This window comes from Tachyglossus aculeatus, chromosome 21 (genome assembly GCF_015852505.1).
Source record: "Tachyglossus aculeatus isolate mTacAcu1 chromosome 21, mTacAcu1.pri, whole genome shotgun sequence".
NCBI classification, from domain to species: Eukaryota; Metazoa; Chordata; class Mammalia; order Monotremata; family Tachyglossidae; genus Tachyglossus; species Tachyglossus aculeatus.
Window position 1 is genome coordinate 32,168,381 of NC_052086.1, and position 26,513 is coordinate 32,194,893.

The 26,513-nt window shown below is 45.7% G+C and overlaps 1 protein-coding gene across 13 annotated transcripts in view; it reads right to left on the reverse strand.

Annotated features, from left to right (window-relative positions):
* Positions 1-13,141, reverse strand: part of RIMBP2 (RIMS binding protein 2) — a 440,277-nt gene extending 427,136 nt beyond the window's left edge. For 4 of the 13 annotated variants that reach the window (XM_038762562.1, XM_038762556.1, XM_038762559.1 and 1 more), the window contains exon 1: positions 12,310-13,139. In XM_038762562.1, the coding sequence (XP_038618490.1) occupies positions 12,310-12,348 (39 nt within the window). In that variant the 5' untranslated portion in view covers positions 12,349-13,139. Of the gene's footprint in view, positions 1-8,978; positions 9,026-12,309 lie in introns of those variants that run through there. The other 9 variants (XM_038762563.1, XM_038762557.1, XM_038762565.1 and 6 more) reach the window with 7 other exon arrangements.
* Positions 13,142-26,513: the final 13,372 nt, after the last annotated feature.

Below are 26,513 nucleotides of genomic sequence, written 5' to 3' on the forward strand. Positions count from 1 at the left end.
TGGGTTCAAATCCCAGCTCTGCCACTTGTCAGCTGTGTGACTTTGGGCAAGTCACTTAACTTCTCTGTGCCTCAGTTACCTCATCTGTAAAATGGGGGTGAAGACTGAGCCCCACGTGGGACAACCTGATTACCCTGTAACCTCCCCAGCGCTTACACATAGTAAGCGCTTAATAAATGCCATTATTATTATTACTATTATTACTTCTTAGCCAACCACAAGGCTGCTATTTCTTCCCTGATTGATCAGATGGCGGGTGGAGAAAAGTAGATCTGAGTTTCATCTTTCAAACTCGGTCTCTTCGTGTACAAAATGGAAATGAGTGATGGTACATACTCACTTGTGTAAATTCAGTAAAAATCTTACCCGGGGCTTAGATATACCTGCACTGGACACAAAAGATGTCAGTGAGTTTGGAGGCCGAGTTTTGATTTCATTTTCCACTCAAAAGCTAAAATAAAGATGCCGGAAGAGGACTGGCTGCTTCTCCTAAACTTCCTTTTTCTCATCAGTGTCACTGGCTCAACTAAAAACTCATCTGTTCCACAACAGATGAAGCAGCGTGGAGAAGCAGCGTGGCCCAGTGGAAAGAGCCCGGGCTTTGGAGTCGGAGGTCGTGGGTTCAAATCCCCACTCCGCCAGCTGGGTGACTTTGGGCAAGTCATTTAACTCCTCTGTGCCTCAGTGACCTCATCTGTAAAATGGGGATTAAAACCGTGAGCCCCCCGTGGGACAACCTGATCCCCTTGTAACCTCCCCAGCGCTTAGAACAATGCTTAGCACATAGTAAGCGTTTAACAAATACCACCATTATTATTATTCTCTGAGCCTCGGTGACCTCATCTGTAAAATGGGGATTAAGACTGTGAGCCCCCCGTGGGACAACCTGATTACCTTGTAACCTCCCCAGCGCTTAGAACAGTGCTTAGCACATAGTAAGCGCTTAACAAATACCACCATTATTATTATTCTCTGGGCCTCAGTAACCTCATCTGTAAAATGGGGATTAAGACTGTGAACCCCCCGTGGGACAACCTGATCACCTTGTAACCTCCCCGGCGCTTAGAACGGTGCTTTGCACATAGAAGCAGTGTGGCTCAGTGGAAAGAGCCCGGGCTTTGGAGTCAGAGGTCGTGGGTTCGAATCCCAGCTCCACCACACGTCTGCTATGTGACCTTGGGCAAGTCACTTAACTTCTCGGAGCCTCAGTTACCTCATCTGTAAAATGGGGATGATGACTGTGAGCCCCATGTGGGGCAACCTGATCACCTTGTATCCCCTCAGCGCTTAGAACAGTGCTTTGCACATAGTAGGTGCTTAACAAATGCCATTGTTATTATTATTTATTTATTATAATTACCCTCAGATTGACCCTACAAGATTCCAATCACTTGGAACACTCAGTAATAATAATAATAATAATAATAACAATAGCATTTATTAAGCACTTACTATGTGCAAAGCAATGTTCTAAGCACTGAGGGGATACAAGGTGATCAGGTTGTCCCACGGTGGGCTCACAGTCTTCATCCCCATTTTACAGATGAGGTCACTGAGGCCCAGAGAAGTTAAGTGACTTGCCCCAAGTCACACAGCTGACATTTGGTGGAATTGGGATTTGAACAGATGACCTCTGGCTCCAAAGCCCATGCTCTTTCCACTGAGCCACGCTGCTTCTCTAGCTCTCAGGGCTTAGGGATTTTGTTTCTCACTATTAAATGTTTCTCTTTCTCTTGGATGTGTGTTTTCTCATCATTTATGGTTACTTGCTTCTCTCATTTAGGTTGGATTTAGTCTATTTTGTAGAGATGCTGTCTCTCGTGCATTTGTATCTGCCCTGTCTTCCCTTTATGCTTCATTTTCAAAGATGGTGCTGAAGGCGACATACTATCTGTGCACACGTGTAGCAGTAGTAATGGTATTTATTAAGCAACTTAGGCAGATCACAGTATGAAATGATCAGAAAAAAATACACAAATGAAGATTAGGCATAGTCCCTGGACATCCAAAAGTCATATCTCCAAGAGGGCATTTCCCTCTAAACCCTCATTTCCCCTCCTCCCTATCCCCTCTGCACTCAGATTTGTAATTCGAAAACATTTGATGTTCATCCCACTATCAGCCTACATCACTTGGTACATATCCTTATACCCTGCCATTTCTTCCATCTGTAATTTATTTTCATAAATAAAGAAGCAGATAGAAGCAGCGTGAGAAATTGAGAAGCAGCGTGGCTCAGTGGAAAAGAGCATGGGCTTTGGAGTCAGAGGTCATGGGTTCAAATCCCGGCTCCGCCAATTGTCAGCTGTGTGACTTTGGGCAAGTCACAACTTCTCTCTGCTTCAGTAACCTCATCTGTAAAATAGGGATGAAGACTGTGAGCCCCATGTGGGACAACCTAATCATCTTGTATCCGCCCCAGTGCTTAGAACAGTGCTTGGCACATAGTAAGCGCTTAATAAATGCCATCATTATTATTATTATTTCATGTCTGTCTCCCCATTTAGACTGTAAGCTCCTTGTGGGCAGGGATCATATCAACCAACTCTATTGTATTGTACTGAGAGAAGCAGTGTGGCTCAGTGGAAACAGCACGGGCTTGGGAGTCAGAGGTCATGGGTTCTAATCCCTGCTCTGCCATTTACCGGCTGTGTGACTTTGGGCAAGTCACTTAACTTCTCTGTGCCTCAGTTACCTCATCTGTAAAATGAGGATAAAGATTGTGAGCCCCACGTGGGACAACCTGATCATCCTATATCCCCCCAGTGCTTAGAACAGTGCTTTGCACATAGTAAGCGCTTAACAAATACCATCATTATTATTATTATTACTCTCCCAGGTATTCCGTATCACATTCTGCACTCAGTAAGTGCTCGATAAATACCACTGGTTGATCGGTTGGCCTTCAAGCAGTTCACAATCTGAGAACAAAGAAGTGGAGAGGGGACAGGCAAGGGACACATAAGGAAGGATGAAGTGATAAAAATCACCAAAACGATATCAAAGACCAGGACAATAATATATCCATTAAGAAGGACAAGGCATTGTAGAGAACGGAGCAGAGTTTGGGGCTCCTCGCAACTCAGAGACCAGCAGTCACGCCCTGACTATGGTCACGGTCCAGATGGCAGCCACAGCCTTCCCAACATCTGAAAGTTGAGAAGGCTCCATCTCTAGATTGAAGACGGAATCAATCAATCAATCAATTGCATTTATTGAGCGCTTACTGTTTGCAGAGCACTGTACTAAGCACTAGGGAAGTACAAGTTGGCAACATATAGAGACAGTCCCTACCCAACAGTGGGCTCTCAGGCTGATGGAAATTCCAGTGGGATGGGAGATGCGGGTAGCTTCTCTCTCATTCATTCATTCATCCATTCATTCATTCATTCAATCTTATTTATTAAGCACTTACCGTGTGCAGAGCATTTTACTAAGCACTTGGGTGAGTAACAGTCACATTCTCTGCCCTTCCACCAGGAAGGTCCCAAGCTTTGATGTAAAAAGCCAACAGTGAGCTCTCGCTGTCACTGCCTCCTCACCTTCCCGGCTGGAGAAGGGTCAGAAGGGAGAGGGAGTCAGGGAAAAGGGGGCTCAAACATGGAAGTCCTCTTGGAGGAGATGTGACCTTAATAAGGCTTTGAAGGTGGGGAGAAGGGCGGTCTGGCTTGTAGGGAGAAGGAGGGAGTTCCAGGCCAAAGGGAACTCACATCTTCCCCAAGAAGCCTTCCCCTCCTAAGCCCTCCTTTCCCTACTCCTTATCCCTTCTCTGTTGCCTATGCAATTGGATCTGAACCCTTTAAGCATTTGATATTCTCCCCTCCCTCAACCCATTTACTAATTTATTTACATACATTTATTTACATTTATTAACTTATTTACATTTCCCTGGCTGTCTCCCCCTGCAGACTCTAAGCTCCTTTTGGGCAGGGACCACGGCTACCAACTCCGCTGTTCTGAAATAATGATAATAATAATATTAGCTGTGAGAAGCACGAACTACGTGCCCTGCACTCTATCAAGCACTGGGGTAGATACGAGATCATCAGGTCCCCACATGGGGCTCACAGTCCTAGTAAGAGGGAGAACGGGTGTTGAATCCCCATTTTGCATTCATTCATTCACTCGGATTTATTGAGCGCTTACCGTCTGCGGAGCACTGTACTAAGCGCTTGGGAAGCACAAATCGGCAACATATAGAGACAGTCCCTACCCAACAACGGGCTCACAGTCTAGAAGCAGATGAGGGAACCGAGGCACAGAGAAGTTAAAAGTGACTTCCCCAACACTACATATCAGGCAAGTTGAGGAGCTGGGATTAGAACCCAAGCCCTCTGATTCCCGGGCCCGTGCTCCTTCCACTAGGCCACACTGCTCCTCTCCCAAGCGCTTAGTACATTGTTCTGCACACAGTAAGCACTCAATAAATACCACTGACTGACTGATCGACGGAGCTGGGCTGGCAGCAAGGTCCCAGTGGCCCAGAGAGAGCCCAACTCCTCCAACCCCCAGGGCCTTAGCCACCAGCCACCGTGGCTCCCATTCAGGGCTCTCAACTTGCCAGCTTCTTACGGGGGAGAGGGAGCAGTAGCCTTCATAAATAGATCAATCGATCGATGGTATTTATTGAGCATCACCCTCCTTCGGCCCGGCCAATTTCCAGCTAGCAGCAGCTTAGGCCGAGGACTCCCAGAGAGGTGCCGATGCCCCCATCCTAGTTTTCTAGGCAGCCCCAAGGCCCCAGCTAACGAGTGCCAGGGTGGCTGTTGTACCGATTTATTACTCTATTTTACTTGTACATATTTGCTATTCTATTTTGTTAATGATGTGCATCTAGCTTTATTTGTATTTATTCCGACGACTTGACACCTGTCCACATGTTTTGTTTTGTTGTCTGTCTCCCCCTTCTAAACTGTTGCTGGGTAGGGACCGTCTCTCTATGTGGCCAACTTGTGCTTCCCAAGCGCTTGGTGCAGTGCCCTGCACATAGTAAGCGCTCGATAAATACGATTGAATGGATGAACAGTGAGGGAGAAGGAGGCTGGCAGGCGATGGACCTTAGGAAAGCCAGGAGGGGTGGGTGGGGTGGGGGAAGCTGGAGAACGAATTTGGAGTTGTGTTCTGAGCAGCAGACCGGGGAGCTGAAGCTCCTGGGGGGCACGAGAGAGGAGGAGGGAGGCGCGGGCTGCAGCCTTAGATTGCCTGCTCGCTTTCACCCCTCCAACTGGCACCTCTCCTGGGGATGCAGCCTCAGCCTGCAGATGGTCCTCCCCCAGAGCGCTGAGCCATCACGACGGATCGCCCCCGGCGTCCCCGACTGCCGCAAGGAAACCGGGAAGTGGACGGGGAGATGCAGGCCGCCCCCTCCTCGGGGCCTACAGGAATCTCATCCGGAAGATGAATCGACATTTTCCCCTGAGGTGCATAAGGAAGGCAGAGTCCAAACCGAGGTGTGCGTGGAAATGCATTTCTCTGAAGAAAAGGGAACCCGGCGTACAGGGAAGATTAAGGAAACCAGGAGGGATGGCAAGGAAGCAGGGTGGCGGACTGGATAGAAGGTCATGGGTTCTAATGCCAACTCCTCCACTTGTCTGCTGTGTGACCTTAGGCAAGTCACTTCACTTCTCTAGGCCTCAGTTCCCTCATCTGTAAAATGGGGATTAAGACTGTGAGCCCTATGGGGGACAGGAACCGCGTCCAAGCAGATTACCTTGTATCTACCCCGGTGCTTAGAACAGTGCCTGACACATAGTAAGTGTTTCACAAATACCATTATTATTGCTATTATCATTAAGAATGGACTGCTGTGTGACCTTAGGCAGGTCACTGTGCCTCAGTTTCATCATCGATTAAATTGAAATTCAATACCTGTTCTCCCTTCCCATGACTGTGAGCCCCAGGTGGGGCAGGAAAGTGTCCAACTGGACTATCTTTTATCTACCTCAGAGCTTAGTATAGTGTTCGGCATAGAGTAAGCACTTAAATACACCATTATTAGTTTTATTATTATAAACTGCCTGTCTCCCCAGGGGGAAAAAGATAAAACCAGATCTGGATTTGTAAGGCATTTTAGAAACTTTGGCTCTAATGAGCTACAACAGGAGCTCCATCAGCACAGAGAATCTGGCCCTGATCAGAAAGGAACATACAGTGAATAAGACAGCCCTGACAGCAGGTCTTCATTGTTTTCATCCAGGCAGCTATTATTAGAGCACCTCGGGTGACAGACAGTATGCTCTCCAGCCCTCTTCATGTTCAAATGATGACATACAATCTTCCAGGGGAAAATGCTAAAAAAAAAAATTCCAGCCCCAGCACTTTCCCAATTTGACCCATCTAAAATACATGGAGAGAAGAAGAGGGGTGGAAAAGATGGGAAGCAGTGTGAGAAGCAGTGTGGCTCAGTGGAAAGAGAGTCAGAGGTCATGGGTTCGAATCCCATCTCTGACACTTGTCAGCTGTGTGACCTTGGGGAAGCCTCTTAGCTTCTCTGTGCCTCAGTTACCTGGGGATTAGCACTGTGGGCCCCACGTGGGACAACCCGATCACCTTGTATCCCCCAAGCACTTAGAACAGTGCTTGGCACATAGTAAGCGCTTAACAAATACCATCATTATTATTATTATGGGAAGAAGGGACAGATGGGGAGGAAGGAGAGGGGAAAAGTGAGAGAGAAGAGGGTAGACTGCATGGTAGCTGCCTTTCACCGTCTAAGGAGATGTTGCTAGTACTGGAATGCTGTCCCTGTGAAAATTGTGGTTAGGGAGGAGAAAAAAATTATAGAAAAGATTGTAAGCTCCTTGAAGACAGAAACCATGTTTACTGCTTCTACCGCACTCTCTCAAGTGCTTTGAATAGGGCTCTGTATGCAGCAATTGCTCAGTAAGTAAGAGGGGTTGATTGAAAAATAGAAAAAAAATTCATACTATCGATCAACCGATGGTGTTTATTTAGCACTTACTGTGTGCAGAGCATTGTTCTAAGTATTTGGGAGAATACACTATAACAGAGTTAGTAGACGAGTTCCCTGTTCGCAGTGAGCTTACAGTCTAGATGGGGAAACATACGTTAATATAAATACATTATGGATATGTGCATAAGTGCTGTGGGGATGAGTATGGGGTGGGGTAAATGAAGAGGTAAATCAGGGTGACATAGAAGGGAGTGAGAGAAAAGGAAATGAGGGCTTAGTCAGCAATGGCTTCTTGGAGGTGATGTACCTTCCGTAAGACTTTGAAGGTGAGGAGAGTAATTGTCTGCTGAATATTAACAGGCAGGGCAAGTGTTTAGTAAGCTCTCATTTCTCCTACCCACCCTCCCCTCTGGGTCAACTATGCACTTGGCTGTGTACCCCTTAATGACAATTATAATAAAATAATAATTGTGGCATTTGTTAAGTGCTTACTATGTTCCAGGCACTGTTCTAAGAGCTGGGGTGGATACAAGCAAATTGGGCTGAACTGTGTCTCACATGAGGCTCTCAGTCTCAATGCCCATTTTACAGCTGAGGTAACTGAGATACAGAGAAGTTAGGCGACTTGCCCAAGGTCATACAGCAGACAAGTGGCAGAGCGAGGATTAGAACCCAGGTCCTTCTAACTCCCAGCCCTGTGCTCTATCCACTAGGCAACACTGCCTCTCCAATAATTCTCTTAAGCACTTGGATACTCATCCCAGCCCTATAGCAATTATGCCTTTATCCTTATTCCCTTCTATTTCCCCTACCTGTAATTTGTTTTAATGTCTATCACCCCCTCTAGTCTGTAAATTCCTTTTGGGCAGGGATCGTGGATCATATCTACCAACTCTATCGTATTGCACTCACTACTTGACCTAATGGAAAAAGCAAGATCCTGGAAGTCAGGAGAACTGGGTTCTAATCCCACCTCTGCCATATATCTGTTGGGTGTGACCTTTGGCTAATCACTTTTCTGGGACTCTGCTTCCTCATCCGTCCGAAGAGGATGAAATACCCATTTATCCCTCGCTCCTAGAATGTGGGCCAGGGACTGGATTTCCACTAATTTGTTTTAATGTCTATCACCCCCTCTAGTCTGTAAATTCCTTGTGGGCAGGGATCGTGGATCATATCTTCCAACTCTATCATATTGCACTCTCCCAAGCACTCACTACTTGACCTAATGGAAAGAGCAAGATCCTGGAAGTCAGGGGACCTGGGTTCTAATCCCACCTCTGCCATATATCTGTTGGGTGTGACCTTTGGCAAATCACTTTTCTGGGACTCTGTTTCCTCATCCGTCCAAAGAGGATAAAATACCCATTTATCCCTCGCTCCTAGACTGTGGGCCAGGGACTGGATCTGATTTAATCTTCTTGTATCTATCACAGCAGCACTTAGCATATGGTAAATGACCATTAAATATCATTATTGCTTTGTTCCATAAAATAAAGCCTTGGGCAACTGCTGCATCTCCCAGGAAACTGGGATATCCACTGCCACAGAGAGATCAGCATGGCGTACAGCAATGAGAAAAGGAGTGGGTCTTTTTGTGCAGCAGCTTTGTAAGGATCATGAGACAAGCCGGCAAAAAACAGAAGTAGTGCCAGGTGCTGTTCGTTCATTCATTCATTCAATCATATTTATTGAGCGCTTACTGTGTGCAGAGCACTGTACTAAGCGCTTGGGAAGTACAAGTCGGCAACATATAGAGACGGTCCCTACCCCACAACAGGCTCACAGCCTAGAAGGGAGAGACAGACAACAAAACAAAACATGTAGACAGGTGTCAAAATCATCAGAATAAATAGAGTTATAGGTATACGTACATCATTAACAAAATAGAGTAGTAAATACGTACAAGTAAAATAAATAGAGTAATAAATCTGTACAAATATATACAAGTGCTGTGGGGAGGGGAAGGAGGTAGGGCAGAGGGGGGCAGATAATCCTGACAGCACAGGGAATTACAGTCTTTGGGGGCTCCCAGTCTGGTTGGAACTGTGGGTTTCATACTGACCTCTTCAGTTGCACTTGTGCTTCTTGAAATTAGTGAATTTCAACATCAAAGGGGGTCTCCTTCAAGGCAGAAAGACGACTATAGACCTGAAATGAATGATTACATTGGTTCCCTTTTTGCCCGTCTTGTCTGCTTTATTAGTCTGTAATATCCTGGAAGGCCTGCCTAATCTCCCACCCATGCTCAACCACTTAGTACAAGGTGATAGGCATTCTGTAGGCATACAATCAAGATATTGACTTGAAGAAGTGGGGTCTAGTGGGAAGAGCGCATGCCTGGATGTCAGAAGACATGGGTTCTCATCCCAACTCTGCCATTCATTCAATCATACTTATTGAGTGCTTACTATGTGCAACGCACGGTACCAAATGCTTGGGAGAGTGCAATGCAACAATAGACCCGTTCCCTTGGGCAAATCATTTAACTTCTCTGTGCCTCACTTTCCTTACCTGTGAAAATCGGGAGAAGATATCTGTCCTTTCTCCCCCTTAAATTGTGAGCACAATGTAGGGTGGAGATTGTGTCCCATCTGCTTATATAATGATAATAATAATAATAATAGCATTTGTTAAGCGCTTACTATGTGCAAAGCACTGTTCTAAGCTCTGGAGAGGTTACAAGGTTATCAGGTTTGTCCCCCGGGGGGCTCACAGTCTTAATCCCCATTTTACAGATGAGGTAACTGAGGTACAGAGAAGTTAAGTGACTTAACCAAAGTCACACAGCTGACAATTGGCAGAGCTGGGATTTGAACCCATGACCTCTGACTCCAAAGCCCGTGCTCTTTCCACCACGCTGCTTCTCTATCTACCCCCGGGGTTTACTACAGTGCTTGGCACATAGTAAGTGCTCAACAAATGCCATTATTAACTTTTTAGTTCTCCTCTGGGCCTCATTATCTTGGGATTCCTCTTCAGAGTCTCTGACTTCTCCCCCAACTCCTCTCAATTCCTCTCCATTTCCTTCCTCTGAAATCTTGGCCATTTGGACTCTTGTATCTCTCATTCTTAGAATCCTTTGTTTCCTTCATTTTAATTCGGTGAAATGATGGCTGCTAAAACCGTCTCCCACCTTTCTTTCCCCTTCCTCCTGACCCTTAACTTCCTTCCAAGAGCCCGCTCAGTGGATCCGACCATTTTCTCATCCACGAAACTGGTCTCTCCTTCCTCCTTGCTTTCGATCCCCATGACATTTTACTCAATTGCCAATCGTCGTGACTATCAACTCCATACTTCCTTTGTAAGTACAAAATTTCACTTCACTTTCTATCCTCCCTTAGCCACCGTCTTGTCACTGACTCCGTTCCTTCTGTCACAAGCAATGTTGCCTACAGGAGTTTTAACAGGTCTGGACAGTAAACATGACTAAGATCGCCAAAAAAGGGAAGAGTCTAATGGCTTGATTTTTTTTTCCTAATTGGTCTTGATCATTGGGGAAAAAAATAAGTTTCCAGACAACTCCAAATGGCTTAAATGGGTGGTTTAAAATAATAAACAAAAACAGCCATTCCCAGCACTCAAATGTAACCCACAGCATCAATTAGCAAGGCAGAGGGTAGGCCTCTTAACCACAGCCATTTCCCACCCTGCTCCAGCTTCCTGAATCTGAGAGGTGCTTTGAAGGGAGACAAAAAACAAAACAAAACAAAACAAAAATACAAAAAAACTGAAAGCCACTTTCCTGCTCCAGCTCACAGGAGATCTAATTCCAGAATCCAAGGGGGGTTTCTGAAGGGAAATAAACCGGAAGATACTTTCCTTCTATGGGTGGGTGCTAATTTTTCATTTTCATGGGAGGTGGATTCGGGAAACAAAATTCCCATCCTGGGGAGTTTTCCTGAATTAACTTTGCCCTCTGGGAGGAAGGGAATAGAGTAAGTTGGGTGTTGAGAGGAAAATAATACAGAGCTATGAGGCAAGTATAGACCTAATATTTTATGGTCTCACAGACTGAAATAAGAACAGCTATGATGGCTTAAAGGTCTCGTCAGCCAGGATTTCCCATGCCCATTAAGAGAGAGAAATCGGATCTCAAAATAAATAAATGAGTAAATAAATAAAATAAAAAATAAACAAAAACCAGAGACGACATCCTGGCAGAGTGAGGTCACACCTGAAAACGCTCACAAACATTCTCCCCTTTGGCAGTGTCACTAGCTCACGGATCACAAGAGCTGGGCTCCGAAACCTATGTAGCCAGGCATTCTTCTGGAAGGAGAAAATGGTTAGATAGCCAGTTACCTCTCTGGAGAAGGCTGCCAGAAATATCCTCGCAAAGTTGAGTTAAAAAAAAATCTGCTAAAGTCAGACACTCTGACCATGACAGAATCTGCTGCTGCACGAAGCATGAGTCATGAGTCAAATCATTTAGGAAGAAATCAAACGATGGTGTCAGTCCTTCCCTTTAGGTGGCATGGACTTCCTTAGTATGTCGGGCTACCTAAAGTCACCCAACATCTGGGAGAGACATCAAATACATCATCAGCCACCCTTGGTTGTGATCTATAGTTTCAGCAACTTTTCTTATTAAAAAAAAAAAAAAGCAAGAGGTTCAAATGAGACTTCTTTTTCCCCTCTGAAAACTAGCTTCTCATTGTCCTTTTAACTCTGTGTTCCTACATCCTTAAATCTTCCTTTAAAACCTTTTGTGGACTCACCCGTACATTCCCACAATTCCACTGGAGAAGCAGCGTGGCTCAGTGGAAAGAGCCCGGGCTTTGGAGTCAGAGATCATGGGTTCAAATCCCGGCTCTGCCAACTATCAGCTGTGTGACTTTGGGCAAGTCACTCCACTTCTCTGTGCCTCAGTTACCTCATCTGTGAAATGGGGATTAAAACTGTGAGCCCCCTGTGAGACAACTTGATCACCTTGTAACCTCCGCCAGCGCTTAGAACAGTGCTTTGCACATAGTAAGCGCTTAACAAATGCCATCATCATCATCACTGCACTTTACATATTTCTCCTCCCCACCAACTTATTGCTTGCGAGACCCTTGGAGGGTTAGCGACAATATCTAATTCTCAACGCCTTGCACACAGCAGGTGTGTCATAAATAGTAGTCCTGCAAGACATGTGCTTATCATATAGAGCACTAAACATATCCCACACAAGGTGCAGGTGTTTTAAAATAAACTGGATTAGACATTAACTTCTAAAGCCAGGTATCTGAGCACACCTAGGATCCCCAAAGAAGAATGACATATATCATCTTTGGGGTTTGGTAGGGTCTTGAGCTTTTATTTCTCTACATTCCCCTTCTGCCCTGTGTTTTGTGACTCGAGAAGATTCGGAGCTCTCCGCCTGAGCGAATGGCAGGTAGCAGATCACCTACCTTCTTTCGCTGCCCTGGTTGGCAAAGCCATTGCCCCATTCAGAGGCCCAGAGCCTGGGGCCAGCGAGCCTCCCCTCCGTCAGGCGAGTTTCCAGAAAACCAACTGGACGACAGCGGAGCCTCCCCCAGGAGCAGACATTCATCTCTGGGCCCTTCAGCCAGCCGGCTTTCACTCCGGCAGCACCGAGTCCGAGAAGACGCACGGTCCTTTCCTCCAGCCGAGTTGTTCCCAACTCTGAATCCCTTAAAAGCTTCCAAAGCCGAGCGAGGATGGGTCTCCCCTAATGAAATGCCAAAGTCCTCGTCTTCTCCTCCCACCCCACCCGCTTTCTGCCCCTATCTTCGAAAGATCACTCGGACTCTTAAATCTCTTTGGGAAGTCTTAGCCGTCGCAGCAGGCATCGCTTGCAGGACTCGGAAGGGGGTTAGCAAAGCGAATGAACATTCCACAGTTTCCCTGTAGTTGTCAAAGACTCCTACAGAATGGCAGGGGTGTCTCAGGAGAAAATGAAAAGAAAAAAGGAGCCCAAACTGCAAACAGAAACAAAAAGTCTCCTCCTCCCGCCCCTAATTAGATCAGAAACCTGGTTCCTCTTCGCACGAAACCAGCGGTGGCATTCCAACTCACGGTCCGGCCTCTCCGGAGGGATGAGCTGGCATCCTCCCAGCCTTCCCGGTCGGCAGTGCCTGGTGAGGCCAGGGAAGCTTCTCCAGTGGCAGGTGAAGTGACGGCTACAGGGCAGAAGCTCGGGAAGAAGACTTGGCTCTTTCTGAGCCACACACGCTGCCTCATCTAGTGCCTTCTCAGCTGTCGACGTGGCACTGAAAGGCTGTCGTCTGCGGGTCACAAATGAAAGGCTCGCTCTGGTTTTGCTAAATGCCCAGCCTGCTGTGGGTGTAAATAGACTGAGCACTGCATCCTCCCGCACTCAGTCTTCATTATCTCGGGGGATCTGTCAGCAGGGCGCAGGGACAACTCTGTAGTTGGAAAGCCTGAACTGTAGTGGATGAATCTGCAGGCTTGAGGTGCTGAACCCATTGGAGAATACTCCTACGCAGTCATCGAGCCGTCAACGGCATTGCCTATGCAGCGCCGTTGGGCAGAAGACACCAGTGGGCATGGAGGAAATTATGGAAGAAATAAGATATAAGAAATAAGAAATACATATATATATTCCATTGTAATTTCACCTTACATTAGACTGGGGTAAGACCTGAGATGGTAGAGTTGTGTCTTATATACATATATATACACATACACACACATACATATACACGTATGCATACATATACATATATGGCTCAGTGAAGCAGCGTGGCTCAGTGGAAAGAGCCCGGGCTTTGGAGTCAGAGGTCAGGGGTTCAAATCCCGGCTCTGCTACTTGTCATCTGTGTGACTTTGGGCAAGTCACGTAACTTCTCTGTGCCTCAGTTCCCTCGTCTGTCAAATGGGGATCAAGACTGTGAGCCCTCCGTGGGACAAACTGATCACCTGTAACCTCCCCAGCGCTTAGAACAGTGCTTTGCACATAGTAAGTGCTTAATAAATGCCATTATTATTATTATTATACTTAGCACATGGGAAAGTACAATGAAAAATATATATATAAACATATAAAATATATATATATAATATATATAAATATACAAGTTATGTTGCCAACTTGTACTTCCCAAGCGCTTAGTACAATGCTCTGCACACAGTAAGCGCTCAATAAATATGATTGAATGAATGAATGCTCTTGCACATGATCAAACTTTCCCAAGTGCTCAGTAGAGTGCTCTGCAGACAGTAAGCGCTCAATAAATATCATTGATGGATTGATAGGGGTGGTGGAAATTAGGAATGCCTCCTGAAGACGGAGCTTTGAAAATGCATATAGCATTTTACAGATGCCTTTTTTTCCCGTCTGTAAATTTATTTTGTGCTTTCCCAAGTTAAATACTAAGCTTCCTGAGGGCAGGAATTGTGTCTTCTAACTCTATTGCATGTCCTAGTGGAAAGAGCACAGGTCTGGGAGCAGGGGGATCTGGATTCTATTTTGGCTCTGACCCTTGTTTACTGAGTGACTTTGAGCAAGTCACAGCTTCTCCGTGCCTCAGTTTTCTCATCTATAAAATGGGGCTTAAATCCTACTCCCTCTTTGACTGTGAGCCACATGTGGGACCAGGACTGTGTCTGACCTATCTTGTCTCCACCCGAGCACTTAGCGCTGAACTTGGCACATAGTAAGCACTTACGAGAAGCAGCGTGGTTCAGTGGAAAGAGCACGGGCTTTGGAGTCAGGGGTCATGGGTTCAAATCCCGGCCCTGCCAAATTGTCAGTTGTGTGAGTTTGGGCAAGTCATTTAACTTCTCTGTACCTCAGTTACTTCATCTGTAAAATGGGGGTGAAAACTGTGAGCCCCCTCTGGGGCAACCTGACCACCTTGTAACCTCCTCAGCACTTTGAACAGTGCTTTGCACATAGTAAGCGCTTAACAAATGCCATCCTTATTATTATTATTAAGTACTATATTTAGTATTTTCTCTCATTCATTCAACTGTATTTATTTATCACTTACTGTGTGCAGAACACTGTACTAACCGCTTGGGAAGTACAAGTTGGCAACATATAGAGATGGTCCCTACCCAACGGTGGGCTCACAGTCTAGAAGACCCAAGTGCTTATATAGTTCTCTGCACAGTTTATGCCCAGCAAATATTTTTATTGATAGATTGAAGATGGGGGGGGGGGGACGTGGGGGCACAGAGAAACACAGTCTTGTGTATTTGAAGAGGGAAGGGTTTCTAGAAAGGAGAAAGAGTGTAAGCTATGGATTGGAGATGGGAGAGTTGAGAGCAAGGTACAGTAGGATTAAGGGAGAGAAGCTAAGCAGGTGGCCTGGGGTATAGTGAGTAGAGAAGCAGCGTGGCTCAGTGGAAAGAGCCTGGGCTTTGGAGTCAGAGGTCATGGGTTCGAATCCCGGCTCCACCACAAGTCTGCTGTGTGACCTTGGGCAAGTCACTTAACTCCTCTGAGCCTCAGTTACCTCATCTGTAAAAATGGGGATTGACTGTGAGCCCCACGTGGGACAACTTGATCACATTGTATCCCCCCCCAGCGCTTAGAACAGTGCTTTGTACATAGTAAGTGCCTAACAAATGCCATTACTATCCTATTTATTTTATTTTGTTGGTATGTTTGGTTCTGTTCTCTGTCTCCCCCTTTTAGACTGTGAGCCCACTGTTGGGTAGGGACTGTCTCTATGTGTTGCCAATTTGTACTTCCCAAGCGCTTAGTACAGTGCTCTGCACATAGTAAGCGCTCAATAAATACGATTGATTGATTGATTGATTAACTTCTCTGGGCCTCAGTTACCTCATCTGTAAAATGGGGATTAAAACTGTGAGCCCCCCATGGGGCAACCTGATCACCTTGTAACCTCCCCAGTGCTTAGAACAGTGCTTTGCACATAGTAAGCGCTTAACAAATACCATCATTATTATTATTAAAGAGACTGCAAGCTGCTGGTGGGCAGGAAACAGTGCTCTGCACACAGTAAGCGCTCAATAAATACGATTGATTGATTACCAACTCCGTTATAGTATTTGCACCCTCAGTACAGTACAATGCACACAGTAAAAGCTCAATACCATTTTTAATAGCATTTAAGGACTTACTATGTGCTAGGCGCTGTGCTAAGTGCTGGGGTAGATACAAGTTAATCAGGTTGGACACAGTCCACATGAGACTCACAGTCAATCCCTATTTTACAGATGAGGAAACTGAGGCACAGAGAAGCTGTGACTCCCCCAAGGTCACACAGCAGACAAGTGGCGGAGCCAGGATTAGAACCCAGATCCCTCTGACTCCAGACCCACGCTCCATCCACCAGGCCAAGGTGCTTCTCACTGACTGGTAAATTGGGAGCGGAGGTCTGGTGACGGAACAGCCTTGCAGCGAACGGTCAGGAGCGGAAATGTATTTTCTGCAAGAAGACTGGAGCACTCATCATCATCATCAATCGTATTTATTGAGCGCTTACTGTGTGCAGAGAACTGTACTAAGCGCTTGGGAAGTACAAGTTGGCAACATATAGAGACAGTCCCTACCCAACAGTGGGCTCACAGTCTGAAAGGGGGAGACAGAGAACAAAACCAAACATACTAACAAAATAAAATAAATAGGATAGGTACAAGTAAAATAAATAGAGTAATAAATATGTACAAACATATATACAGGTGCTGTGACTCCTGCTTGCTCTATTGGTGTAAACTGGATCTGCCAAAACCTCAACCTACTCTCAGGTGAATATATCATTGACTTTCTTGGAATTTTTGCAAATAATATGCTCGATTTTGCCATTCAGAAACTGGTTAGGCGGGGATGAGGAGGTCGAGCTATGGAGAGTACAAAGAGGAGAGTTTCCCTGTGGCCTTACACAAACTCCTGAGAGGTGCCCCTTGTTCTGATCCGGCCTGCCTCCTCAATGATGCATCCTCTAGCCTGCTCGCCTTTTCCCGAAATAAGAAGGAGTCGGGGGAGGGCTTGGTTTTGTCATTCTGGAGCATCTGTCCCTGTTGCATATTAAAGACGGGAGAGGAGCACCTACTCAGCCACAAGCCCCAGGCTCCATCTGCTCCCAGCCCCTGCCTCCAACAGCAGCTGCGAGGAGGCCGGAGTCCTCGTCGAGACGTCGGGAAGAGGAGTCGAGAAGTCGGCAGCTGAGAAAGAACCTGTTCGCCTTCCAGTTCTGCCAAGGCAATATCAACGGGTCTCAGGCAAGGACCAATATTATTCCTTAGCCGCATCGGTTGCATCTGTGCTGTTCCAGTGCTCTGGGTGCTCAAATAGAGCTGGTTTATTATTAAGATCTCAGATCAATAGCCAGGTTCTTCTGGTATCTAAATTTGGGAATTTCCTGAAGACAAGTGAGATAATACGGGAAGAGCGTGAACTCTAAGAATGCCAAAGCCCTCCTGAAAGTGCACTTTGTCTGAGTCATCATCACCATCATCATCATCAATCGTATTTATTGAGCGCTTACTATGTGCAGAGCACTGGACTAAGCACTTTGGAAGTACAAATTGGCAACATCTAGAGACAGTCCCTACCCAACAGTGGGCTCACAGGCTAAAAGTCTTGAGTCATTCTCAAACATTCGTTCTCGGCACTTCTGCAAGGTCTTCAATTATATTTGATTTTTCTTCATGGTATTTGTTAAAGCGCTTACTATGTGCCAGGCACTGTTTTAAGCACTGGGGTAGATACAAGGCAATCAGGTTGGATACGGTCCATATCCCACATGGGGCTCACAGGTCTTAATCCCCGTTTTACAGAGGAGGAAACTGAGACACTGAGAAGTTAAGTGGCTTGGCCAAGGTCACACAGCAGATAAGGAGAGAAGCAGCATGGCTCAGTGGGAAGAGCCCGGGCTTTGGAGTCAGAGGTTGTGGGTTCAAATCCCAGCTCCACCCCATGTCTGCTGTGTGACCTTGGGCAAGTCACTTAACTTCTCAGAGCCTCAGTTACCTCATCTGTAAAATGGGGATGATGCCTGTGAGCCCCATGCGGGACAACCTGATCACCTTGCATCCCCCCAGCGCTTAGAACAGTGCTTTGCACATAGTAAGCGCTTAACAAATGTCATTATTATTATTATTATTATTATCATTAAGTAGCCGAGTCCAGAATAGACCCCAGGTACTCTTCCTACTAAGCCACAAGAACTACTTTTTTATGGTATTTGTTAAGCACTTACTGTGCCAGGCCCTGTTCTAAGCTCTGAGTTAATAATAATAATAATAAATAGCGATGGCATTTGTTAAGCGCTTACTACATGCAAAGCACTGTTCTAAGCACTGGGGAGGACACAAGGTGATGAGACTGTCCCACATGGGGCTCACAGTCTTCATCCCCATTTTACAGATGAAGGAACTGAGGCACAGAGAAGTGAAGTGACTTGCCCAAAGTCACACAGCTGATAACTGGCGGAGCCGGGATTTGAACCCAGGACCTCTGACTCCCAAGCCCGGGCTCTTTCCATCGATACATGCTGCTTCAGATATAAACTAATCAGGTTGGACACAGTCCCTCTCCCACAGGGATTCACAGTCTAAGTAGGAGGGAGAACAGGTATTGAATCCCCATTTTGCAGTTGAGGAAATTGAGGCACAGAGAAATTACACGACTTACCCAAGGTCACACAGAAGGTAATCAATCGATCAATCGTATTTATTGAGCGCTTACTGTGTGCAGAGCACTGTACTAAGCGCTTGGGAAGTACAAGTTGGCAACATATAGAGACAGTCCCTACCCAACAGTGGGCTCACAGTCTAGAAGGGGGAGACAGAGAACAAAACCAAACATACTAACAAAATAAAATAAATAGAACAGATAAGTACAAGCAAAATAAATAAATAAATAAATAAATAAAGAGTGATAAATATGTACAAACATATATACATACATACAGGTGCTGTGGGGAAGGGAAGGAGGTAAGATGAGGGGGATGGAGAGGGGGATGAGGAGGAGAGGAAGGAAGGGGCTCAGTCTGGGAAGGCCTCCTGGAGGAGGTGAGCTCTCAGTAGGGCCTTGAAGGGAGGAAGAGAGCGAGCTTGGCGGATGGGCAGAGGGATTGGGGGCATTCCAGGCCTGGGGGAGGACGTGGGCCGGGGGTCGATGGCGGGACAGGCGAGAACGAGGCCTAACGGTGAGCTGGGATTAGAACCCAGGTCCTCTGGTTCCCTGTCCCGGGCTTTCTCTACAGAACCCAAGGCAGCCCCTCAGTCTCTTCGCCTTGGCCAAATTGTTCTTCGACAGGTGAAGTTGAAAGAGAAACTGGTAAGCACCTAGCCGGAGTTCGGCGCAGTTATATCATCATCATCAATCGTATTTATTGAGCGCTTACTATGTGCAGAGCACCGTACTAAGCGCTTGGGAAGTACAAATTGGCAACATCTAGAGACAGTCCCTACCCAACAGTGGGCTCACAGTCTAAAAGTTATATGATCGGACTATTTTGGCGGGATCTATATGGGAAAGAGGGCTGTGCGTGGGACTAGCGTGGGGAGTCGGGAGACCTGGGTTCTACTCCTGGCACTGCCCTTTGCCAGCTGTGTGATCTTGGCTAAGTCACTTCTCTATGCCTCAGTTTCCTCATCTATAAAATAGGGATTAAATACTTGTTCACCTCCCTACTAAGACAATGAATCCTATAATAATAATCATCATCATCAATCGTATTTATTGAGCGCTTACTATGTGCAGAGCACCGTACTAAGCGCTTGGGAAGTACAAATTGGCAACATCTAGAGACAGTCCCTACCCAACAGTGGGCTCACAGTCTAAAAGTTATATGATCGGACTGTTTTGGCGGGATCTATATGGGAAAGAGGGCTGTGCGTGGGATTAGCGTGGGGAGTTGGGAGACCTGGGTTCTACTCCTGGCCCTGCCCTTTGCCGGCTGTGTGCTCTTGGCTAAGTCCCTTCTCTGTGCCTCAGTTTCCTCATCTATAAAATAGGGACTAAATACTTGTTCACCTCCCTACTAAGACAATGAATCCTATAATAATAATAATAATAATGGCATTTATTAAGCGCTTACTATGCGCAAAGTACGGTTCTAAGCGCTGGGGAGATTACAAGGAGATCAGGTTGTCCCACGGGGGGGCTCACAGTTTTAATCCCCATTTTCCAGATGAGGTAACTGAGGCCCAGAGAAGTGAAGTGACTTGCCCAAAGTCACACAGCTGACAACTGGCGGAGCCGGAATTCGAACCCATGACCTCTGACTCCAAAGCCCGGGCTCTTTCCGCTGAGCCAGGCTGCTTCCCCTATGCGGAAAAGACCCAGTTTTATCTGATTGTGTCGTAGCTACCTCATCACTAACTAGGGTGCTTGGCACATAGTAAACACTCAAATACTAGAACAAAACCAAAGACAGTGGTGCTTATTTCAGATCAGCTTCGACTCCGCATACTACATGTACTGTTACATAAATTAATTTCAAAAGGGGAACGGAATTATTCCAAGGGCTATCTGTGTCGTAAGAACTGTGTCATCTATACACTTGTTCCCACCCGCAATCAGTGGTATTTACTGAGCACTTACTACGGGCAGAGCACTGTAAGAAGTGCTTGGAAGTTCATAATACAACAGAATTAGCAGACATGTTCCCTGCCCATAATGAATTTACAGTCTAGAACATAGAGTGCCTAATAATTCATTCATTCCATCGTATTTATTGAGTGCTTACTGTTTGCAGAGCACTGTACTAAGCGCTTCAAGTTGGCAACATATAGAGACGGTATACCCAACAACAGGCTCACAGTCTAGAAGCAGGAGACAGACAATGAAACAAAACATGTGGACAGGTGTCAAGTCATCAGAACAAGTAAAATTAAAGCTAAATGCACATCATTAAAAAAATAAATAGAATCGTAAATATGTACAAGTAAAATAGAGTAATAAATCTGTACAAACATATATACAGGTGCAGTTACCTCATCTGTAAAATGGGGATTAAAACTGTGAGCCTCCCCGTGGGACAACCTGATCTCCTTGTAATCTCCCCAGCGCTTAGAACAGTGCTTTGCGCATTCTCTGTCTCCCCCTTTTAGACTGTGAGCCCACTGTTGGGTAGGGACTGTCTCTATATGTTGCCAATTTGTACTTCCCAAGCGCTTAGTACAGTGCTCTGCACATAGTAAGCGCTCAATGAATACGATTGATGATGATGATGATAGTAAGCGCTTAATAAATGCCATCATTATTATTATTATAGGATTCATTGTCTTAGTAGGGAGGTGAACAAGTATTAAATCCCTATTTTGGAAGCAGCGTGGCTCAGTGGAAAGAGCCCGGGCTTTGGAGTCAGAGGTCATGGATTTGAATCCCGGCTCCGCCAGTTGTCAGCTGTGTGACTTTGGGCAAGTCACTTCACTTCTCTGGGCCTCAGTTACCTCATCTGTAAAATGGGGATTAAAACTGTGAGCCTCCCCGTGGGACAACCTGATCTCCTTGTAATCTCCCCAGCGCTTAGAACAGTGCTTTGCACATAGTAAGCGCTTAATAAATGCCATCATTATTATTATTTTTAGACTGTTGGGTAGGGACTGTCTCTATATGTTGCCAACTTGTACTTCCCAAGCGCTTAGTACAGTGCTCTGCACACAGTAAGCGCTCAATACAATTGATTATGATAAATAATAATAATAATGATGGTATTTGTTAAGCACTTACTATGTGCAGAGCACTGTTCGAAGCGCTAGGGGAGATACAAGGTGATCAGGTTGTCCCAGGTGGGGCTCACAGTCTTAATCCCCATTGTACAGATGAGGTAACTGAGGTCCACAGAAGTTCAGTGACTTGCCCAAAGTCACATAGCTGACAAGTGGTGGAGCGGGATTAGAACCCATGACCATTGTTTAATTGACTGTGTCCTAGTTCATTGATAAAGCCGAGTGGAGAGGGCTCCGTATTTCAATTCCACAGGCACCAGAAGTCACTGAAGAGCTCCCCCTCATCCCCCTCTCCATCCCCCCATCTTACCTCCTTCCCTTCCCCACAGCACCTGTATATATGTATATGTTTGTACATATTTATTACTCTATTTATTCATTCATTTATTTTACTTGTACATATCTATTCTATTTATTTTATTTTGTTAGTAGGTTTGGTTTTGTTCTCCGTCTCCCCCTTTAAGACTGTGAGCCCACTGTTGGGTAGGGACTGTTTCTATATGTTGCCAATTTGTGCTTCCCAAGCGCTTAGTCCAGTGCTCTGCACGCAGTAAGCGCTCAATAAATACGATTGATGATGATGATGAGCTTCATATGGGAGCAGAGCTCACCATCATGAAATGGTCAAAAGCTTTCTACACCCTGGGCTGTTGATGGGAGTGATCAAGGGGATAACTATGTTGGAAAGCTGACTGGTAAAAGGAATAACATCTAGAAATCCCTCCTGAAATGACACACTGGGGCGGGGAGAGCTCCGTCTTGAAAAACCGAATGGATGGATTTAAGCTACTCTAACATGAGGAGGAAAACAAAGATTTGTCATCAATCCAAGATTGAAGTGGGTGAACAGAAAAGGTCCATCTTTGCATGCGGACAATGCCGCCGGAACTGTGAGTCTCACGTTGGCCTTTTCGGTCGAGACGCAAAAAGCCAGCCTATTTTGAGGTTCCTCACAATGGCAGATCACTCCTAACTTCATTCGCCACCTCCTCAGCGTATTAGATCATGCATTTAATGTCATTATATTATGTTGCTTCTATATAGTAACCAGGCATTTCACCTTTCTCAGTGCTGTCTTATCAGGAGTTGTGAACTGAGGAGCTGGAAGAGGCAATTAGAATTTAAGCTGTATTTCTGAGGGGACCTGACTTCCAATTGTTACTCTGCATTAAGCGGGGCAAAAAAAAAACAAAAAAACACTTCAGTTATTCATTCATTCATTCAATCATATTTATGGAGCGCTTATTGTGTACAGAGCACTGTACTAAGCACTTGAGAAGTACAAATCGACAATATATAGAGACGGTCCCTACCCAACAATGGGCTCACAATCTAGAAGGGGGAGACAGACAACAAAACAAAACAAGTAGACTGGTGTCAGTACCATCAGAATAAATAGAATTATAGCTGTATACACATTATTAATAGAGTTATAAATATGTACAAATAGACACAAGTGCTGTGGGGAGGGGAAGAGGGGAGGGTAGAGGAGCAGGGGTGATGGGAAATGGAGGAGGAGGAGGAGAGGAAATAGGGGGGCTCAGTTTGGGAAGGCCTCCTGGAGGAGGTGAGCTTTCAGTAGGGCTTTGAAGGGAGGAGGAGAGCTAGCTTGGAGGATGTGCGGAGGGAGGGCATTCCAGGCCAGGGGGAGGACGTGGGCCGGGGTTTATGGCGGGACAGGCGAGAACGAGGCCCAGTGAGGAGGTTAGTGACAGAGGAGCGGAGGGTGCGGGCTGGGCTGGAGAAAGAGAGGAGGGGACGAGGTGATGGAGAGCTTTGAAGCTGAGAGTGAGGAGTCTTTGCTTTACAAACCATTGGTTTTGCATCTACCAATCCCCTTTCCCTCTCTGTAACATTTCTGTATTTTCAGTCTGAAAGCCACCTCATCCATCATCATCATCATCATCATCATCATCATCAATCGTATTTATTGAGCGCTTACTATGTGCAGAGCACTGGACTAAGCACTTGGGAAGTACAAGTCGGCAACATATAGAGACAGTACCTACCCAACAGTGGGCTCACAGTCTAAAAGGGGGAGACAGAGAACAAAACCAAACATACTAACAAAATAAAATAAATAGAATAGCTATGTACAAGTAAAATAAATGGAGTAATAAATATGTACAAACATATATACATATGTACAGGTGCTGTGGGGAAGGGAAGGAGGTAAGATGAGGGGGATGGAGAGGGGGACGAGGGGGAGAGGAAGGAAGGGGCTCAGTCTGGGAAGGCCTCCTGGAGGAGGTGAGCTCTCATCAGCATCCTATCGTCAAATATAGTTCTTTAACACACATCTCTCTGATTTGCCCTACTGCAGCGCTCAATAAATACCATTGATTGATTGATTGAGTGATCTCCGTGTGGCCCTTCCTCCTTGCATCCTCTTCTCTGAATTCATTCGATCGCATTTACTGAGCGCTTACCGGGTGCAAAATACTGTACTAAGCACTTGTGAGAGTACAGTACAACAATCAATCAATCGTATTTATTGAGCACTTACTGTGTGCAGAGCACTGTACTAAGCGCTTGAGAAGTACAAGTTGGCAACATATAGAGACAGTACAACAACAGACACATTCCCTGCCCACAATGAGCTCACAGTCTAGAGGGGGAGACGCACATTATTATGAATAAATAAATGAATAAAAAAGAAAAATAAATACATTACAGATATATACATATGTGTTGTGGGACTGGGAGGGAGGAGGAATAAAGGGAGCAAGTCAGGGTGACGCAGAAGAGAGTGGAAGAAGAGGAGAGGAGGGTTTAGTGAGGGAAGTTTTCTTGGAATAATGTGCCTTCCAATCAAGTCTCTGCATTCAGTCAATCAATCAATCGTATTTATTGAGCGCTTACTGTGTGCAGAGCACTGTACTAAGCGCTTGGGAAGTACAAGATGGCAACATATAGAGACAGCCCCTACCCAACAGTGGGCTCACAGTCCTTTCTCCTTTCTCTGAACTTATAGTCAGTCTGCTCTCTAAGCCAGGCAGGGAATGAGTCTACCAACTCTGTATTGTACTCTCCCAAATGCTTAGTACAGCGCTCTGCACACAGTAAGCGCTCAATTAATACGATTAATGATATGCCAAGAATGGCTTGCCCCTTCCCCTACGGCAACGTTTCTCTCTCCTATCCTGCGTCTCAACTCAGAAACCTCTTGCTCAGGAAATCTTTTCTAACCCGAAGATCCTACCGCTCGATATGACCCATTAGGAGTACTTACTGAACACCGACTGTGTGCGGAACATTGAACTGAGAGCTTGGGAGGGTACAAAGTAGATACGACTAAAACTGCAAGCTTGTTGTGGGCAGGCAACGTTGCTACCAATTCCGTTACATCGTACTCTGCTTAGTGCTCTGCACACAGTAAGCACTCGCTCAATATTTACGATTGAACTGATTGACCTCAAGGTGCTTATTGATCCTAATTCATCTAATTTATCCACATCTGAAGGCCTGATCCTGTCTACTCTGAACAAAAGCTCCTCAATATTGGCTTTGAAGTTCTCCATCCCCTGGCCCCCTCCTACCTCACCTCCCTTCTCTCCTTCTCCAGCGCAGCCCGCACCCTCCACTCCTCTGCCGCTAACCTCCTCACCGGGCCTCGTTCTCGCCTGTCCCACCGTCGACCCCCGGCCCACGTCTTATCTCTGGCCTGGAAGGCCCCCCCCCTCCTCAAATCTGCCAAACAATCACTCTTCCCCGCTTCAAATTCCTACTGAAAGCTCACCTCCTCCAAGAGGCCTTCCCAGATCTATTCTATTTATTTTATTTTGTTAGTATGTTTGGTTTTGTTCTCTGTCTCCCCCTTTTAGACTGTGAGCCCACTGTTGGGTAGGGACTGTCTCTAGATGTTGCCAATTTGTACTTCCCAAGCGCTTAGTACAGTGCTCTGCACATAGTAAGTGCTCAATAAATATGATTGATGATGATGATGATGATTAAGCCCCCCTTTTTGTCAGCTCCCCCTGTCATGATTTGCTCCCTTTGCTCTACCACCCTCCCCTCAGCCCAGCACTTGTTTATATATGTACATATGTATAATTCTATTTACATTGACCCCTGTTTATTCATTCATTCATTCATTCAATCGTATTTATTGAGCGCTTACTGGGTGCAGAGCACTGTACTAAGCGCTTGGGAAGCACAAGTTGGCAACACACAGAGACGGTCCCTACCCAACAGCGGGCTCTCAGTCTAGAAGTCTGTTCCACATGGGGCTCACAGTCTCAATCCCCATTTCACAGATGTTTACTGGTTTTGATGTGTATATATCTGTAATTCTATTCATTTACATTGATGCCTGTTTACTTGTTTTGATATCTGTCTCCCCCCTTTCTAGACTGTAAGCCCAGTGTGGGCAGAGGTTGTCTCTGCTGAATTGTACTTTCCAAGCACTTAGTACAATGCTCTGCACGCCATAAGCGCTCAATAAATGATTGAATGAATGAATGAGTGAATGGAAATCTTATAAATCCCTGCACAATCACACTATTGAGCCCACTGATTGGCTTCCATTTACAAGCATAGGGCTTATTGGCATAAATTGAAGCGTGGCTATGTAATTACTGCACAGTTAAAATGCTCATATTCAGGAAACTTAGTTACAGAGTTTTCTAGGATGTTGTTGTTTGTCCAGTTGATCCAGACTTTTCGTAATGTAATTTTGAACATAGATTAATATGACATCCTCCCCAGCTTTACCTCCTTCCCCTCCCCACAGCACCTGTATATACGTATATATGTTTGTACGTATTTATTACTCTATTTTATTTGTACATGTTTATTCTATTTATTTTATTTTGTTAATATGCTTTCTTTTGTTCTCTGTCTCCCCCTTCTAGACTGTGAGCCCGTTGTTGGGTAGGGACCAACTCTATATGTTGCCAACGTGTACTTCCCAAGCACTTAGTATAGTGCTCTGCACACAGTAAGCGCTCAATACGATTGAATGAATGAAGGAATAAAT